General features: G+C 33.9%; 1 protein-coding gene across 2 annotated transcripts in view; it reads right to left on the reverse strand.

The window, feature by feature from the left end:
* The window catches only part of BOLL (boule homolog, RNA binding protein), a 44,502-nt gene that overhangs the window by 17,569 nt on the left and 6,695 nt on the right, over positions 1-20,238 (reverse strand). For both annotated transcript variants that reach the window (XM_043577407.1, XM_043577408.1), the window contains exons 3-10: positions 19,788-19,879; positions 17,835-17,889; positions 15,556-15,631; positions 12,430-12,557; positions 6,054-6,125; positions 3,835-3,882; positions 2,684-2,812; positions 891-989 (exon numbers count right to left, since the gene is read on the reverse strand). In XM_043577407.1, the coding sequence (XP_043433342.1) occupies positions 891-989; positions 2,684-2,812; positions 3,835-3,882; positions 6,054-6,125; positions 12,430-12,557; positions 15,556-15,631; positions 17,835-17,889; positions 19,788-19,879 (699 nt within the window). The remainder of the gene's footprint in view (positions 1-890; positions 990-2,683; positions 2,813-3,834; positions 3,883-6,053; positions 6,126-12,429; positions 12,558-15,555; positions 15,632-17,834; positions 17,890-19,787; positions 19,880-20,238) is intronic.

Genomic DNA, 20,238 nt, shown 5'->3' on the forward strand with positions numbered 1-20,238 from the left:
TGGTACCAAGTTCTAACACATGGGATGGCTCAGAAGCATAAATATGACTGTGAAATAGCTAATCTCCATCATTTTGTCATAGAATATGCCTACATTCCTTACCAAAGTACACTGCAAGCAAGATTCATATTACCATCACAATAGTTAATCAATTTGTGATTCTTCACTTAGAGATGTAGTCCCAATTCCCCCAAATAATGATGAAGAGTTTCAATAAGAAACTTTTATTGAAGGTCATAAGGGAATAAGAAGAATTTAGTTGAAATATATTGAATATATCCATGCATCTAACTAGATTCCCACTCTTTGGCATGGATCTGATTTAGGATGCATGAGCAGTTCCCAAACTAGCTGAATAGATTGTTAACTGTTTTTATCTCCCCATATAAATGCCACATTCCATTAACACACATAACCAAAATCTGAGTATATGAAATATCTAGGCAAATTCAGTGAGACAAAAAGTAGATTAGAGGTTACCAGGGATTTGTAGGGAGAGAAGAATTGGAAGTTATTGCTTCATGGGTACAGATTTTCTATTTGGGGTAATGAAAAAGTGTGGAAATAGATAGTGGTAATGGTTGCATGGCATTGTGGATGTAATTAATTAACACTTAGGTGTACACTTAAAATGGCAAATTTTAAGTTATATGTATTTTACTACAGTAAATAAAACATTTTTGACCATGTATGGTTTATAACTTGTTCAAAACTAATAAATAAAAATTATAATTTAGAATTGTACATCCTTCACATGAAAAAGTTCATTAATTCTGTTCTTCTGATCACAAATGTGATCTAAATATCCAAAGTTGTTCCTTTTCAGAAAATAAATTTGAAAAACTTGAAATGACTGAAAAAACACCAAAAAATCAAAACAAATTTCTTACTTTAATTGGCTCAGGCTGCATCACGGGTGTAGGCATAGCGATGGCACTTGGAGCATAAACCTGGTGATATGTTGCTTGAACTCCATGATCAGAATAAGGCTGTTAACAAAAAAAGAAAAAAAATTATTGCCTTTCATTTATTAATTCAAAGTATTTATTCAGCATTACAATGTACAGGAATTTTGCTACCTAATAGAGGAACACAAATGAAAAACACACTCTCTATCTTTAATTAATTTATAGACTGGGGATAGCTGAGTAGCCAAAATTACCATAAATCCTATGAAACGTATAGGAGAAAAGAAAAGAACTACTTGATTTAGCTTAAGAAAGTCAGGGAGGTAGTCAGGAAAAGTTTTCTAGTGGAATTGATGCTTGAATTTGAAGAATTAGGGAAAGAAGATGGGAATAGTATGTACAAAGACAACTAAGAACACACCTTACTTCTCCAGGCATGCAAGAAGAAAAAGCAAATTATGTACCAGGGAGAAAATCAGGCTGGCTTCAAACTTCTTAACACCAGAGAAGAGTACACCAGAAGTTCTATAATTAAATAGTGTTGTTAAGGGTTGAATTGTGTTCCCTCAAAACTTCTGTTTTGAAGTCCTAACCTCTAGTACATCAGAGCGTGACCTTATTTGTAGACAGGGTATTTACAGAGATAATCAAGTTAAATGGTCATTAAGGTGGAACCTAATCCAGTACAACTGCTATCCTCACAGAATTGAGAAATTTGGACACAGAGACACAGACAAAGATAATGTGAAGACACAGGGGAAAGATGGCCATCTACAAGTTAAGAAGAGAAGCCTGAAACAAATGCTTCCCTCATGGCCCTCAGACTGAACCAATCCTGCCAACATCTTGGTCTTCAACTTTGAGTCTCTAGAACTCTAAGACAATAAATGTCTGTTGTTTAAGCCATAATTTGTTGTACTTTGTTTTGGCAGTATGATGTAGCTATTTTATAGCTAGTGTAACTGTCTTTCAGATTTATAGACAACAATATTCAACAAACAAGCATGTAAGAAATCTCTTAAGAGAATGTAACAACCACAAGCTTTCTTTAACAATGAGTTCTTGAAGATTCAGTCAACCAGGTGATGGAGGGTAAGATGAAAAATGGAGAAATCCTAGTAGAAGTAGTGATAGTAACATTAAGACCCAATTGTGGAAATTATTGTTTCAGAATGTCATCATAATGTTATAAACATTAGTAATATAAAAAAGTAATGTAATACACTCTAATTGGGAGGTGGGTGTTAATTTTCTAATCTTTCATAACACTGATTTAAAACATACCTGTACAGTTCCTGGCACATAGATGGTAAGGTAAGTAATGATTTGGAAATGTAGTTTAAAGACACTGAACATGATATTTACAATTTGTAGTTATGAAGTATTTTTGATTTACATTTTAAAGGAAGATTTTTTTTAGATTATTTTCTTCTTTAATTTTTATATGCTTTTAATTGACAAAATGTTAGTAACAATACAGATTGACAGGCAAACCAAAAGAAAGAGAAGTATTTGGTACCTTACTCTTTCAAGGAGATCAAGTCAGGGATTAGCCTAGTACAGTGAACAGCTAATTTCAGAAATGGTTCAGAACTAGTTAATGAAGAAGTCTAAGTTGGAGCATTCTTAGATATTAAAGAGGAAAAGATGTGAATAAATCAAAGAAAAAAGATGTGCAGCTTCCATGAGGGTCTTAAATATCTTTAGAAAAGAAAAAGAAATAAAATGTAACGATGGGGTAGTTATAGATAATTTATTTTGAGACTAATACATACCTCTGGAACTGAGGCTTCCATCAGAGACAGTGGAGGAGGGACACATCCACCATCTTGTGCAATTTCCACCGGTTGATAAATAACCTCAGAAGGTTGCAGGTATAAGAATGGAGCAGAAGATGCAGGAGACTAAAACACAAAGCCATATTTCCAAATCAAATATGATTCCAGTTAAACCAAATAACTTACCCAACAGATGACAGAAATATTTGTTTCATAATTTGCTGAAGTTCTTTTCCAGGAATAGGATAGAAGTATCTTAACAACAAATAAGGAGTTCTTGGTTATTATAAATTCCAATTGTGTAGATGTGATCAAAGAACTTTATCACTGGTAAATACTAAAGTTTCTTAATGCTTCAGAACCTCATTTATAAATTCAGATAATAATGATATTAAGATCACTATTAAAGGTTGTAATACTATAACTTACAGTGTTTAAATTGGCATAAATACCTATTCTCAGCTTTGTGACTTCACATGGGAATGCAAAATGTCATTAAATAGTCTTTTTCGTGGTATACTGTTTGTATCAAAAATTGAGAAATGGAATTTTACTAAAGAGCATAGTCAAACTGAAGAAAAATCTGAAGTAAAACTGGAAAAATGCTACATTTCCCCATAATATTAATAATAAAAAGTAGGGGCGCCTGGGTGGCTCAGTTGGTTAGGCAGCCGACTTCGGCTCAGGTCATGATCTCGCGGTCCGTGAGTTCAAGCCCTGCGTCGGGCTCTGTGCTGACAGCTCAGAGCCCGGAGCCTGTTTCCGATTCTGTGTCTCCCTCTCTCTCTCTGGCCCTCCCCCATTCATGCTCTGTCTCTCTCTGTCTCAAAAATAAATAAACGTTAAAAAAAATTAAAAAAAAATAAAAAGTAATTTTGCATGTTTACATAAGTACTCACTTTTTAATAAAAAGCTTTCACTAACACGATCTCATGTGATCTTCACAAAGATCAGGTAAAGAAACTTACAAAGGTATGGTATCATTACTTCCATGTTACAAATGGGGAAGCTAAGAAATATAGTAATTAAATAAACTGCCACAGGTATCACAGTTACTAAATAGAAAAGGAACATCTCAAATCTAGTTCTCCTGACCTTAATATTCATACAGTCTTCATAAAAATACAATGAAAAAAGTTAATATTTACCTGAGGAACGCCCCACTGCCACTGTCCTGGTAGGCACTGTGCAGGGGCCTAAAATGAAAAACAGAAACAAACCCACCCACATTATAAACAGGGGTCAAAACTGGATATCTACATGCAAATAGAATGAAGTTGGATCCCTACACCTCAAACTATATACAAAAATTAACTCAAGTTGGGTCAAAGATCTAAAAATGTAAGAGCTAAAACTATAAAACTCTTAGAAGAAAATATGTGTAAATCTTTGTGGGTTCGAATTAGGCAATTAAAAAAAATATATATGACATGTAGCATTCTTTCTCACCCCCTGACACTTTAAAAGCACTGGGTTGAGCTTTTCTTCCTTGACCCTAGATAAAAATTAGGACAGAGCACTTCTTGGGGTGTGGCAGATTCCAAATGCCGACTCTCTAGTTAGGTAGTTTACTGGATTCTTTGGTGATCTCCCTGCTGAGAACTTCTAACTACATTTCTAGCCCTTGATTCTAGAAGTCTACTTCACACACATTCTTTCTTTATTGGGGTCATCTTAAAGTTTTTTGAAAAGGGTCTCTTCTGTGAGGTTCACATCTTGCTCTTGGGACATATAAACCTTTCTTGTTGTGAGTAAAAGTTCAACACATTCCCACTGTAGCCTTCTCTCCAGGCTCTGACTCCAGAGACTAGTTCAGCTGCTTCTTTGGACTTTTTTAGTCCAAAGTCAGGTGCATTAAGCTTTCTTAGTCATTCTCTGATGTCCTCTTCACTTGGTTGAGAAGAAGGGGAAATGCCATAGCATTCTAACAACTCTTTTATTCAAGAAAACCTTGCTACCAATCTCCCTCAGCAATCTCAGCTTCCCCTCATTGTGTTCAAGGTGGACAATAAGCTAAGGGTCCTCAAACTGGTTTCACAATATTTGGCTGGTTGTGTTAAAAGCTGCGGTACCTAATGTTTTGTCTTTGAGGCTTCTGCTAAACTTTTGAGGCAGCTTAGAAAAAGTGATACCACATATGTATTTTAAATATATGCCATTAAGTTATTTTCATCTTTAGTAAATGAAGGAAATACTTTAGATATTTTATATTTAGCATGCTAACAGAATTGATAACTTTATTTAAAAATAAGCAATATAGCATAATAATATAATATACACTAGAGTGCCTGGGTGGCTCAATTGGTTAAGTGCCAGACTTCAGCTCATGTCATGACCTCACGGTTTGTGGGTTCAAGCCTCACATCAGGCTCTGTGCTGACAGCTCAAAGCCTGGAGCCTGCTTTGGATTCTGGGTCTCCCTCTCTCTCTGCCCCTCCCCTGCTTGCGCTCTGTCTCTGTCTCTCTCTCAAAAATAAACATTAAAAAAAATATAATATACATTAACAATGATAATATAACAAATTTAAATAAATTTAAATTTTAAATTCTATCTAAAATAACCCTCCCTCCCAAAACTGAGTCTAATACTAAAAAGAATTCCAGTAAACTTAACACTTGATGTGGGTGTATTTTAAAAGTTAAAAAAAAAAAAAAAAAGGAAACAAATTCTCTTCCAATATTCCAGAAGTAAGAAAGAATGTGATTTTATTTGTGAATGCTATATATATCAGAGGTTGGCAAGTAAAGGGCCAGAGAGTAAATATTTTAAGCTTTGCAGTCCATAATATCTCTGTTAGAACTACTAAACTCTGTCATTGTAGTACAAAAGCAGCCAGAGACAGTATGTAAACAAATACAAGATATGTAATACAAATACAAGATATGTAAACAAATCTTTATTTGCAAAACACCAAAATAGTCTGGCATTATGGATCACTTATCACCAATCTCCCACAGAATTAACAGAAGAGTGTTGGTTAACTAAAAGAGGCTTATTTTAATATAGATTATGTCAAATATAATAGCAAGGAAGTAATATAATGTTAACAATAACATTAAAAAATTAGCCTGTGACCCTGAATGTGTTATGTGTATGTTGCTTTGGGAATTTGTAAAGACTTTTTAGATTAAATGTTAGCCAAATGGAGCAAAACTGACCTCATTACATTTGGTTAAATGAAGCAAACATTCTACCTTCTTGTATGATATTGTTTAGTTCCCCATAAGAAAAAAAACCCCATTGTTATCAAGGCTTAAGTATCTCATTTTAATTACTAGAGTTATTGCATGAGAAAGAATACAATGAAATTTACCCAAAAAGGACTGAAGGTATTAAAGAGAATTTTAATTGTAATTTCATGTTTACCTGATAGTGATACGCAGGTTGTTGATAAACTGGCTGAGCTACCATCACAGGGGAACTAGATACAGAACGTGACTATAAGAGGAAAAAAAAGTGAAAAATTATTTTAGGCCTAAGCAAAATTCTTTAAAATAGTTTTTACAAAATTTATCTAGAATTGTTACCTAAACCCAGTCAACCTGTGGTCTATGATTGGAAATGTCATTTTTCTACCTGTTATTGATAGAATTACCAACCCCACTTAAGTCTACTAAAATCATCACAGTAGTCCCACTTTCATTTGGTTTCATTTCCATGGTAATGCTAAAACCACCACCAGAAAAGTTGTTTAGTCCAGACTATGAAAATATAGTTCTAAGAGAATTTTTTAAAAGAAAATGGCAGCTGGACTTAAGGTGATGATGCCTATTTCCATCATGAGACCAGCAATAGATAATGTTAACATATAGAACTGAATGAATAATCACATCTAATTTTGCCACTGATTTCCCACTACTTACAAATAATTAAATCTTATTCCTTTGTTTTACATTTAATTAAGGCAAATACATTTCTTATTGAAGCATTTATCAAATTCTGTTTTATTAATTTGACACTTAAATGAGTTAATCATCCGGGGTGCCTAGGTAGCTCAGTTGGTTAAGCGGCCGACTCTTGATTTTGGCTCAGGTCATGATTTCCTAGTTTGTGGGATCAAGCCCCATGTCCAGCTGTATGCTGACAGTGTGGAGCCTGCTTGGGATTCTCTCTCTCCCTCTCTCTCTGCCCCTTCCCTGCTTGCTTTCACGTGCACATTGTGCTCTCTTTCTCTCTCTCTCTCTATTAATAAACATTAAAAAAAAAATAAATGAGTTAATCATCCAATAAACTTCAAGTGATTTCTCTATGTTTGAAAAAGTACACATAACACTTAATTATTCAAAGTAATAGAGTAAACCCCAAATTAGGTTATTTAAAATCAGACTAATAAAACAGGCAAATTGTATTACAAGATAGTTAAAATAAGCTTTAACGATAGCAGTTAAAATTCAGTTTCCAATATGGGATCTAACTTATGTTGTTTTATTTTAATTCTCACTGTACCACCCCACCCACAAAATGAAAAAAGTATCATCATACAATTTTCAGACTATCATATGTTAATAAAATTGTAAAGAGATTAACATTAGAAAATAATAATGTAATTTACTATATTAATTTATTTAGTTTCTAATAACAAAGGGGGAAAAATCTCAGCAGACATAGAAAAAGCATTTGTTAAAATTCAATACCCCTTATGCTAAGCGAAATTAGTCAGAGAAAGACAAATAACATATGACTTCACTCATATGAGGAATTTAAGATACAAAACAGATCAACGTAAGGAAATCATAAAGAATATAAAAACAGGAAGGAGGATACAACATAAGAGACTCTTAGAACAAACAGAGGGTTGCTGGAGGGGTGGTGGGAGGGGGGATGGGCTAAATGGGTCAGAGGCATTAAGAAACCTACTCTTGAAATCATTATTGCTCTATATGCTAACTAACTTGGATGTAAATTTAAAAATAAATAATTAATTAAAAAATAAATATGTCTGGGGTGCCTGGGTGGCTCAGTCGGTTGAGTGTCTGACTTCAGCTCAGGTCATGATCTTGCAGTGTGTGAGTTCAAGCCCCTCGTCGGGCTCTGTGCTGACAGCTTGGAGCCTGGAGCCTGCTTGGCATTCTGTGTCTCCCTCGCTCTCTGCCCCCCCCTCCTCATGTGCTCTCCCTCTCTCTCTCTCTGTCAAAAATACATAAACATTAAAAAAATAAAAAAAATAGATATGTTTAAGGAAAAATATTCAATACTCTTTCATGATAAATTTAATACTCTTTCTTTCTTAGCAAACAGAATGTAAAACACCTTTCTTAATTGATCAGGTGTGACTTTGCCCCTCTAGGGAACATTTGACAATACTTTTGGTTTTTATAGATGTGAGGAGGCTAGGACACTGCTAAACATCCAATGTACATGACAGCCTCCAACAATAAAGAATCATCTGGCCCCAAATGTCTGGTGCTGAGGTTGAGAAACCTTCGTTAAATCTAAGATTATCTTCCAAAATCTACAGTATATGTATACAAAACTTAATGGTGAATTACTGAACTTGTTTCCTTTTTCAAGGACAAGGGCATGTTGTTATATAAATACTGTAGCAGAGACAATGCCAGTGCAATAACTCAATGGGAAAAAAAAATGAGAAAAGAGCAGAAAAAAATAACTATACTGAATAATAAATGATTGTCTATATAAGAGTTTTGAAGGATTACTGATAGAATATGAACACTTAAAAATCAAAAGCATTACTACCTATGAGTCTCAACCTATTAGGAAATGTGATTAAAAAAATGTCATTCTTAAAATCAACAAAAACCATAAAGTACTTAAGAATAAATCCAACAAAAGATGTACTAAACTATTTCCTGGAGAAAGAAAATTTTATGGATAGATGGAAATAAAAAACCTGATGAAATGTTTGTGGATATTAAAATTCAGTATTATACACAAATTAATCTACATATTTAATGCAATTATAATAAACACCCAACAAAGGCTTTTCACAGAATTGAACAAGCTGGATTATAACATTTATATTTATAAAAATAAAGACTTAAGGATAGATAAGAGACTCCTGAAGAAAAAAGTGATAGGGTTGCCCTACCAGATTTTAACTAGTTCTAAAGCAACAGGACCTAAAAGAGAATTGGGCAGGGCAAACAAATACACCAGTGGAATAGAACTGAGAGCCCAGAAGAAGACCCCACTCCACCCACACCCCAGAAATGTGGCATTTCACAGAGGATTCATTTCAAAACAGTGGAAGATGAATTAGTCAATATATGAACTCCAGATTTAAGATCTAGATGTGAAAAACAGCAACACTATAGTATTTTACAAATAAAATATAAAATATCTATATTTGAGTAATAAGGAAGTGTTTTTTTTTTAATTAAAAAATTTTTGTTAATGTTTATTTTTAAGAGAGAGAGAGAGAAACAGAGAGAGAAGAGAATGAGCAGAGGAGGGGCAGAGAGAGGGGGAGACACAGAATCCAAGCAGGCTCCAGGCTCTGAAGCTGTTAGCACAGAGCCTGACGTGGGGCTCGAACTCACAGACCGTGAGATCATGACCTGAGCTGAAGTCAGATGCCCAACTGACTGAGCTATCCAGGCGCCCCAGGAAGTGTTTTGTTTGTTTTTTTTTAAACAAGATACTAAAAGATGAAGCCATAAAGGAAAACATTAATATATTTTTTAACATTAAAAAAACTAGCATGTGGCAAAGATAAAACTTATAAAGTTAATGGACAAGCCACAAACTAGAACTCACAAAATTCATACATGAACTCAAGAAAAAGACAATAATCCCCAATGGAAAAAAATAAGTCACCCCACTGGACAAAGGATATGAAGAGGCACCTCAGAGAAGAAAGTAGAATGGCAAATAAATACATGAAATGTTAAATCTTACCAATGATTAGATAAAAAAACAACATACTATTTCATAATAACATTGGCAAAAATGTAAAATTAAAGGGTTGGCAGATTATGGAGAAATTGCAGCTTTCATAGACTGTAGCTAAAGTGTATATTTGGAAAGCCATTTGGCAACATTCAGTCAAAGATGTTTATACTTTATAATATGAAATTTTACTTCTATGCATATATTGTAGCCTAGACCAAGTTAGTGTGGTAGGGACCCCTCCCTAAGGAGAGAAAAAAAAAAAAGAGAGAGAGAGAAAAGGAAAAAAAACAAACAAACACAAAAAACAAGGTAACCTGGCTATGTCCCTATGTGACAACATCCCTCATGACGTTGTAAACTGAGAACACTTAATCAGACTACATGTGTGTGTATGTTACCATATATGGGAGACAAAGAAATAGAAAATGCATAAAAAACCTATGCTGCATGTTTGGTGTTCAGTTTTTTGGGTATGAACCCAACTGAGTGGTGCTGGCACGAATAAAGTTGCTTTCTGGAAATTAAAAAGCCTCGGTGTCACGACTCTCTGTGTGAGAATCCTGCTACAGCAGGAGAATACAAAATTTTTCCGGTGGTACATAGGCATGAATAAGTTTAAGAGTATTAATTTTTTTTCTTATAAGTTTATTTATTTATTTGGAGAGAGAGGGAGAGAGAACATGAGTGCGTGAGCAGGGGAGGAGAGAGAGAGAGAGGGTGAGAGAGAAATCCCAAGCAGGCTTTGCACTGTCAACACAGAGCCCTACGTGGGGCTTGTACTTACAAACTGTGAGATTATGATCTGACCTCAAATCAAGAGTCAGATGCTTAACCAACTGAGCCATCCAGGTGCTCCAAGAGTATTAATTTTTAGATCCTAACACATGTACTCCTTCCTGATTTGATTTGTGAATGTGTCTGCGTACTACGTGTCTTCTTTTCATAACTCTCCTTTCACAATTACCCTTTTCCTTCACAATGAAAGACACACTTCTCAATCATCCTGGATCTGTTACAGTGCTTTGTTCTGGAATATAAATACCAACAGGGCATGAAACAATTCAAGAAGGCAATGCCCTTAAAAAATAGGAGATAGCAAAGCAAAAAGAGTTTATATAAGAAATATTAAAGAGGAGGAGTGCCTGGGTGGCTCAGTCGGTTAAGTAACCGACTCTTGATTTTCACTCGGGTCATAATCTCAAGGTTGTGGGACTGAGCCCTATCGCAGGCTCTGTGCTGACAGCTCGGAGCCTGCTTGGGATTCTTGCTCTCCTGTCTCTCTGCTCCTCCCCTGTTGTCTCTCTCAAAATAAATAAACTTAAAAAACAAAAAAAAAGAAATATTAAAGGGGAGATGGTCCCTTATTTCATCAAGGGAACAAAATAAGTTACATGATCATCACAGGAATACATACTAACTCATTCATTTGAACTTAAACATTATAAAAATATTAAAGGTCAGAATTTTCTAATAGAAACAAAGTTTTATTTGGCTGACTAATTTTGTTAACTGATTTCTAAAGCAGACATTTTCCATCCTTTTTTAAAAAAATATTGTTTTAAGTTTATTTATTTTTGAGAGAGAGAGAGAGAGACAGAGCGTGAGAGAGAGAGAGAGAGAGAGAGAGACAGACAGAGCGTGAGTGGGGGTGGGTGGCAGAGGGAGAGGGAGACACAGAATCTGAAGGAGGCGCCAGGCTCTGAGCTGTCAGCACAGAGCCTGACGTGGGGCTCAAACTCACAGACTGTGAGCAGTCTGGGGCTCACTGGGGCAGAGCAAGAGAGAGAGAGAGAGAAGTAAGGCTTGATCCCATGACCCTGGGATCATGACCTGAGTCAAAATCAAGAGTCAGCCCCTCGACTGAGTCACCCAAGCACCCCACAACACTTCTTCTTAAACGAAATATACAGCTACAAAGTTTTATAAAAATGTATCTAAAATAAATCTACAATACTCCACAATATATAATATTCCTACATTATTTAAAATTTCAGGGGCTCCTGGGTGGTTCAGTTGGTTAAGTGTCTGACTTTGGCTCAGGTCATGATCCCACAGTTTGTGAGTTTGAGTCCTGTGTCAGGCTCTGTGCTGACAACTCAGAGCCTACAGCCTGCTTCAGATTCTGTGTCTCCCTCTCTCTCTGCCCATCCCTTACTCACATTCTGTCTCTCTTTCTGTCAAAAATAAGCAAACATTAAAAAATTAAAAAAATAAAATTATGACAAATTTAAGGTGTCAACTTAAAAATGAGTGAGACTATTCATAATTTTTCAGAAAATTTTTAGAGGCTGTAGAAGAAAAACTTTGAAGACCACTTTCCTAGACAAACTCTCACACAATACATACAAGAGCTAGATGTTCACTGCACTCTTGATTACAGAAAAAAAACTTAAAATGTCTATCAATAGGGGAATATACACTGATATAATGGAATATTATAAAATATTAAAAGTGAATTAGATATACTAGCATCAGCATGGTTTAATCTCTAAAAAATAATGTTGAATAGAAAAACTAGATTATTTACATAGTGTTTAAAAACCACCCAAAGTAATACTACCTATTGTTTAAGGACACCTACATGTGTAGAAAAACCATAAAATGATAGGAAAGACATTCTGGTTATATATTCTGGATATATCTGAGGAGAAAAAGAGAGTAAGAATGTGGGGGCAAGGAGACTTTACCTGAATTTCTCATATTTTATTTCCCCCTATTAAATGAACTTAAGTAAATATGGCAAAATGTTAACATTTGTTAAATTTAAGTGGTAGCTACATGGCGATTATATTATTATTCGTGCTTGTCTGTGGTTGAAATATCTCAGAAATAAATATTTTACAAAATCAATAGAATAGATGGAAAACCTTCTAAGATGAAAATTACTTACAGGCCAAGGTGGTGGAACAGAAGTTACCTCTGGAGTATGAAAATAAGCAACACCATTATGATAAGTGTAAGGATATCCAGTTGAAGTTGTTAGATACATTGTTCCAGCTGCAGGCATTATACTGGAACCTAAAGCAAAGATTAAATAATAACAATAACTAAAATGTTCAATTTTCTTTTAAAATGGTAATTTCTGAACATTTGAAAATGTTTATCTTAACACACCTATATAGTTATGGTAAAAATTGAATGTTGCAAATTAAAAAAAAATTCCATACGTTAAAGTATCTTTGAAATATATGTTTTCAAACTTACTATCTTAGAGCTTTTATTACTTTAAGGTGAATAAGAGAAAAAGAAGTTCAAAAAAGAATACTAAAAATTCATTAACTTAGATTTTAGTACCAATGTAACGAAACACAAAGCTTAACAATTTAAATTATTATCAGCAAGGCCATTATTTTTATAAATATAAATTATAAAGTTAACTGGAGACTATAGACACTATAATAAAGTTCCTAAGACCTTAGTAAGACCTTTTATTTGTAAAAGGCCAAAGATGATGAAATCAGTGAGGTTGGAAAATATTCCATACTTTCCTGAAGGGATTTTGGTTCTACCCCACAAATTCTTTGGATCTACTCTCACAAGAATTCATTGACACTGTGACTCTTATTCTCTAGCTTCCCTTTGCTGTAACTGCTGCTGTCACAAACATGACCACAAATCTTCCATGTGGCTAGTTCTGGGTCCCCATCTCTTTTCTCAGATCAAGTTATTACACTCCTCCCCTCAAATTAAAAAATATGTATGTTTTTGTCAGGAGAACACTTGGAAAATTTATATAAACCAAGTTAGATTAAGTACTTGACCAGCAAATTTATGTAAATTACTGGAACTGGCAATCCTTCTTCCAGTATATCAGTGATTCTCAAAACTTAACATACATTAGAATCACCCAGATAGCTTATTATCCAGGGCCACATTTGCAGAGATTTAGATTCAGTAAGTCTGGGATAGGGCCTGAGGATTTGCATTTTGACAGATTCCAAGTGAACTGTTACTGGCTGCAAACCACACTGTGAGTAGCACTGGCCTACCATTTTAAGCGGCACTACTGCTTCTCAGCCTTTATATTTTCACTGTATTTCATCTAGAGTTGTTACTGCTTACGTTAGTGATTCTTAATCCCATCCTTTTGAGAATCTGATGAAAGTCATGGAGTCTTTTCTCAGAGATATATACTGAAACAAAATTTTGCACACAATTCATAAAGTTCATGGATTTCCCTCCAAAGATAATCAAGGAACCACAGGTTTATCTGCTAAATGAATGAATGAATGAATGAATGAATGAATGAATGAATTTTAAGTCAGTACAGTTACAGGGCATTGAACTTGGCTGGTGATACAGCCAAAAAGAAAAAAGAAAAAAATTGGATATACTGTATTGAAGTTAGGCTCTGGTGGGAAAGATAGTTATTAGGTAACTACACAATTAATCAATTAAGACAATTTTGATAAATACATTAAGACGTAGTGTAGTCTATTATACTAGGTAGTATGAATGTTCCAATTGTATTTAATTTGTGAGGAAATGATGTTTGGGCTGAGCTTTAAAGAATGAATGGGATTTTAATGGAATGGCAAAGAGTATTCTAGGTAAATAGTGTATATTAGGAGTACGGTATGTTCTGGAACTGAGATGAGGCTAGATGGCTAAAGCATGGGAAGAAAAATAAAGGACAGTTCAAAAATAAGCAGAAAATAATTTAAGATGTGCACTTTTGAAAGATTACTCCGGCTTCCTTGTGTATGATAGGTTGGAAGGTACCAAGACTGGATTCAGAAAGACCAGTTAGGAGGCTTTTCCAGTAATCAAGGCAAGGAAAGTGGGTAGCTCAGACTAGAATGTTGGTAATGGAGATGGAAAAAAAAAGCAACAGATCTGAGAAAAAATTGAGATAAGAATCCCCTGTATCTTGAGAATCTACTCTTATACTTAATATTTATTTGCAGAAAAGTATAATGAGCTTTGGAGTCAACCTGTCCTGGATTTGAAGGCTAATGCCACTATTTGGTTATATAGTTACTTAACCCTATACTTTTCAAATTCACCACCTGATTGAAAGCATTCAGCATAGTGATTCATGGTTGTTTTTTTTTTTTTTTTTTTTTTTTTAGCAACTTGTGGGTCATAATGTGAACATTACTATTTATACCTACTGCTGGTGATAAAAAATGGTTATTACGTGTCAACAGCTTAATTCTTGGAACAAGAAAGAAGTATTAATCTACTGAGGACACTTCAGTTATCTTCTAAATTAACAAATAACAAAGTCAAAATTAAACTTGATTAACTTCTAAATTAAAATAGACCACCCAAATGAGTACAACTATTAATTTGTTAACAGATGTACAATAAACACCTAATATTTTACATATCCCAGTGGACACTAGGACACAGCTAAGGAAGAATAAGAAAATTCAGTTGTGAATTTTCTAGCCAAAGACTGTTATAGAGTTTAATAAATATTTAGGTAAAAAGCAAACTGTAAAGATGCCTAATACAATAAATAGGAAGATTGAGAAAAAAAGAAGAGTAGAGTTGAAAACCTTGCAGAAATTTGAGAAAGGCACATAATTTAGCCAATTATTCAAGCTTTAGGAATTGTTCCCTCTGATAATTATGACACATCTAGTTGGGTTATCGTACCTACCATACAACTAGAGTTTCTGATATTGGTTCTTTATTTTTATTTTCAGTATTTTAAATTTAAATTTCTAATTTATTTCTAATTATAAAAATTTCCAATTCATAATGCCAAATTACTTCTAATTACCTTTGTAATTTTAAATTATATTTTTATTTTAGAAGAGTTTTCCTTTAAAGATGTAATTATATGTAATATATGTAAGCACCATTATTTATGTAAAATTTTCCCTACCCCCTGAAAATCTAACATACATTAATTTGTAAGAAATATTCATTTGATCACCAACTTTGCTGAAATAACTTTATTAAATTAAAGAAGTCTGACCTTCTAATTAAATTCTAGAAAAAGTCTAATATTTCAAAAAAGAACCATGTAAAAATACTGGAAAATGCATTAGTTCTCAATACATACGAGGAATTCCTACTTGTTGTTTTCTTATTGCTGGACCAATGTTCAGTTTCTTATCTTTATAATTAAGTTTTTCAGCCTAGAATAAAAAAAAATTTTTTATTATTTTGGCACTACTGTTTTATAAAACCAATAGTGAAAAACTAGTGAGATACATTTTTAAAATTCAGACTATAATAGTTTTGAAAGCAGCAAGGAATACTGGAAAGGACAAAGTCTTTGAATATTAAAGATATGGGTTTGAATCTTGGTTCCAATGCTTTGACCCTAGTTCTTTAATGGGAATACAGTCAAGCCTCTACTCATAGATCCCATATTTGGGAATTCACCTATTCATTAAAATTATTTAATGTATGTAACCCCCAAATCAATACTTGTAGCAATTTAGTGATTACTAGTGGACATGAGCAGAGAGGTGAAAATTTTTAATTGCCTGACATATATGGTCCCAGCTAAGGTCAAACAAGGGAATACTCTGTCCATTCTTGTTTCAGCTCTTACGGTGAAAACAAGAGTCCGTTTCATGTTCTGTTTAGTGCCATGTTTTTTGCATTTTTGTGTTTTATGTTGGTGATTTTGCTATCTTTTTTATTTTGCTATTTAAAATAGCCCTCAAGTGTGGTGCTGAGGTACTGGCTAGTATTCCCAAGCACAAGAAGAATGTCATTTGCCTTATGGAGAAAATATGTGTTACATGAATTTAATTCAGGCATGTGTTACATAATGCTGTTGAACAGGAGTTCCATGTTAATGAATCAACAATATATATTTAACATGAAGTCTTTAAACAGAAACACACATAAAACAAAGTTATGTATTAATTGGTTAATGCAAATAACGTAGGGGCATCTGAGTGACTCAGTTGGTGAGGTGTCCAACTTCAGCTCAGGTCAGATCTCACAAGTTCGTGAGTTTAAGCCCCGCACTGACAGCTCAGAGCCTGCTTTAGATTCACTGTCTCCCTCTCTTTCTGCCCTTCCCCTGCTTGTGCTCTCTCAGAAATAAATAAACATTAAAAAAAAAAACAAAGAAGAAAATAATGTAACCAGAAACTTGTGGGAACCTAGTCTTGTATTTCTTCTAGGAACAGCAGTCCAATATTTGCCAATTCAGTGTTCATGGTGACTTTAAAGAACATAACTAGTATGAATAGTGGGGATCAGCTGCATGTGATTTAATATATAATTCAAACTATTTTTTTCCTTAAAAAATTAACTAACATTTACCAAATTTAGTTATTACACTGAACTGCAGGCTATAGACTTTTTCTATGAATGTTCTTAGTTTATATAATGTTTTTCACAAGAGGGAAGTAATCTCAGATAATTTCACTCTAGTGTTGTAGTGTTTGTAGGAATTCAAAGTGCTATCAACTAACACTTGAGAAAAGATATATCCCCAAGTTCTTAGTTTAAGCAAATAAAGTAAAAAATTATATTACAGCTTGACAAACAAACGTATGCAATGATTTAGAATTTGTTTTTCTACTGATAAAAATCTATGCTTAATCTTTTTTAAAAAGATTTTTAAAAATATTTTTTTTTAATTTTTTTTAATGTTTATTTTTGAGACAGAGAGAGACAGAGCATGAACAGGGGAGGGTCAGAGAGAGGGAGACACAGAATCTGAAACAGGCTCCAGGCTCTGAGCTGTCAGCACAGAGCCCGATGTGGGGCTTGAACTCACTGACCGCGAGATCATGACCTGAGCCAAAGTCGGACGCTTAACCGACTGAGCCACCCAGACACCCCAAATATATGTTTTTAAAAGTAATCTCTACACCCAACCTGGGGCTCAGACCTATAGACCTGAGATCAAGAAATACATGCTCCGCTGACTCAGCCATCCAGGCACCCCTGTTTAATCTTAAAAAAAAAGCCAACAACTTTTTTTTTTTAATTTGAGAGAGAGAGAGAGAGAGAGAGAGAGAGAGAGAGAGAGAGCAAGAGTGTGTGAGCAGGGTAGTGGCCAGAAGGAGAGAGAGAGAATGGTGAGCAGGCTTCACGCTCAGTGTGGAGCCTGATGCAGGGCTTGATCCCATGACCCTGGGATTATGACCTGAGCCAAAATCTAGAGTTGACCACTCAACTGACTGAGCCACCTAGGCGCCCTTAATCTTTTTTTAATTCAATTTTTTTGGAGACCAATGTCAATCTTAAGATGCAAATAAGTTAAAATTTTTTTTCTAGCAATTGATCATTGTACTGGAATGCTAATACTAAAACAAATATCCTAAAGGATTAGTTTCAAAAAAGGAAGTTGAATACATTAAGAGATCTTACCTCTTGTAAAATTTTTTGTGCATCTTCTTGTGTTTCAAAAGTGATGAAACCATACCTAAAAAAATGCATTAATTATTTTCTTTAGAACATTAGAGTTATACTAAGATTAATTTTTTTTCTTTTAAGCATGGGCCACTGTAGTAGTGAGCAGTTTTCTAAGGTGCCCAGCATGCAAAATTTAAGAGAATCATTCACAGCTTATCACTGTCACCTCCTCTTAGAGTCAGGACACCAAAAAAACAAAACAAAACAAAACAAAACAAAACAAAACAAAACAAAACAAAACAATAAACCAGGATCTGCAAACAGTTTCATATCTGACTTGTATATAAATCAGGAAAGCATGAAAGATTCAAGTTCTGGCTTACAAATTAGGATGCAATAAATTTTGGTACAGAGACATAATCACCTTTTAAAATAATAGAAGTTTGGCTTAAATAGGAATCAGAGTAGGGAAAAAAATTTCAACACAAAATTTTTTTAAATTGGTAAATGTTTATTTATATGGATGTATTATTATTAGCACATCTAAACTGATAATGCAATTACTAGTATTTCCCAAAGACAAATAACAAATATGTACATCCCAGACTTTCTACCTGCTGTTTGCATGGATAATTGTTACCTCCAGAGTACAATTCATATAATATTCAAGATACAAATATATTTTGAATGCAATGTCCAAAAAGCCAAAACAGATAGACAAAAAGATATGAAAGAGATAAAACAGTATATCCCCCTGCCAAGCATAATTTCTACTTAGGTAACTCAAGGAAACTAGAGTAGTGTTAAATATCTTGACTATTTTCTTCAAGTCATAGTTACTGTATTATATAAAAAGTTTCTTCCTCTAACAAAGAATTTCTCTTTTTCTATTTGCCCAAACATTAAACAAGGATTAAGGAAATACTTTCACACTAAATTTTTGATAGAACACATACACCACCCAGTGGAAAAGGCGTAAAATACAGTTTACATATCTATGTTTTTAGTGGTAAAAAATGGATATTACCAAAATATTGCAAATTCTATTAACCAAATACAAGAGCTACAATCTCACTTCTTCCTAATACTATTTGTCAGTCTGAGAAGTATCTCATTTGTTTAAAAATAACATCTCTCCAGGAACCCATCTCTTCCAAAGTGCTCACTTGACATTCTTACAAGTTGCTTCCCTCTAGTAGAATTTTCTATCTACCTTGTTAGTCCTTTCTCTTATGTATGTCCTGCCTCTCTTTCAAGAAAATAGACATAATCCTTCACTGATCTCCACTGTCTTACCCATTTTTTTCCCATGGATATTTTGTTTTATTTTTTAAAATTTTATTTTTTATTTTTTAAAATTTACAACCAAGTTCTGTCTTACCCATTTTAACTTTGCTATCAAACTTCTTAAGTAAGTACACTATGTAAACTACCTCTTCTCTGAGATTTAGCTTTTGTATAAACCAGTCCACTGCAATAGCTCTAAGGTCGTTAGCCATTTCTAGACAAATCCTCCTGATTTCTTCTCAATTTTTATTCTCTTTGGCAATTAAAAATCATTCTCTTTAGAGTTATATTTCTCAGGTTAGTTCCTTATCTCGTGTCTAAAGCAGGCACACAATTCCAAGAGCATCTGATTCCTTTAGCTTCTGGTTCCTTAGCTACTGGACATTAGTTACCCAACATTAAATGCTTGCTACATAACATTGAATAGTTCCTCAGCCAATGCAAGAATAGCTTCCTAAAAAATTAAGGAATATTATAGTGTCCTCCCTCATGCCAAAATACACACACACACACACACACACACACACACACACACACAATGCAGATTAAAGGCAAGAAGAAAGAAGAGAGCATGAAATTCTCTTTTTAAAAAATGGAATCAAAATAAGTTAGCATACCAAATCTAGTAAGCCAATAAAAATACAATTGTTAATTCTATGTACTATCTATAGCAATACTAACCCTTTGGACACTCCAGCTCTGTCATTTACAATCTTCACTTCTTTTACAGACCCATACTGGGAAAAAAATTTTCTTAAATCATTTTCATTTGTCTAATGGCATAAAAGGAAAACACAAAAAATTGCTTTTAATAACTTTTAATGGCTTTTAAAATATCCTCTAATTGCTAAAAAATGAAACAAGTCTTATGCTTGTTTTGGAGATAGAAAAGATTGTAAACAAATAGTAATATAAACGTAAGAATGCCTCTCAGCATAAAAACAGTATATAAAACCACTAAATTATTAAAACCAATGTAAATACATTGCTTTATGCAGTAACTATGATGTTAAACTATTATAATCAATGAAAAAAATTTAAGCTGAATTGCTTTAAAAACAAAAAGAAAGTTCACTCATATTTAAAGGAACTCTTGTTGGCCAGTTAAAAAAATAACTTGAATTAGGCACGG

The sequence above is a fragment of the Prionailurus bengalensis genome, chromosome C1 (assembly GCF_016509475.1).
Source record: "Prionailurus bengalensis isolate Pbe53 chromosome C1, Fcat_Pben_1.1_paternal_pri, whole genome shotgun sequence".
NCBI lineage: Eukaryota > Metazoa > Chordata > Mammalia > Carnivora > Felidae > Prionailurus > Prionailurus bengalensis.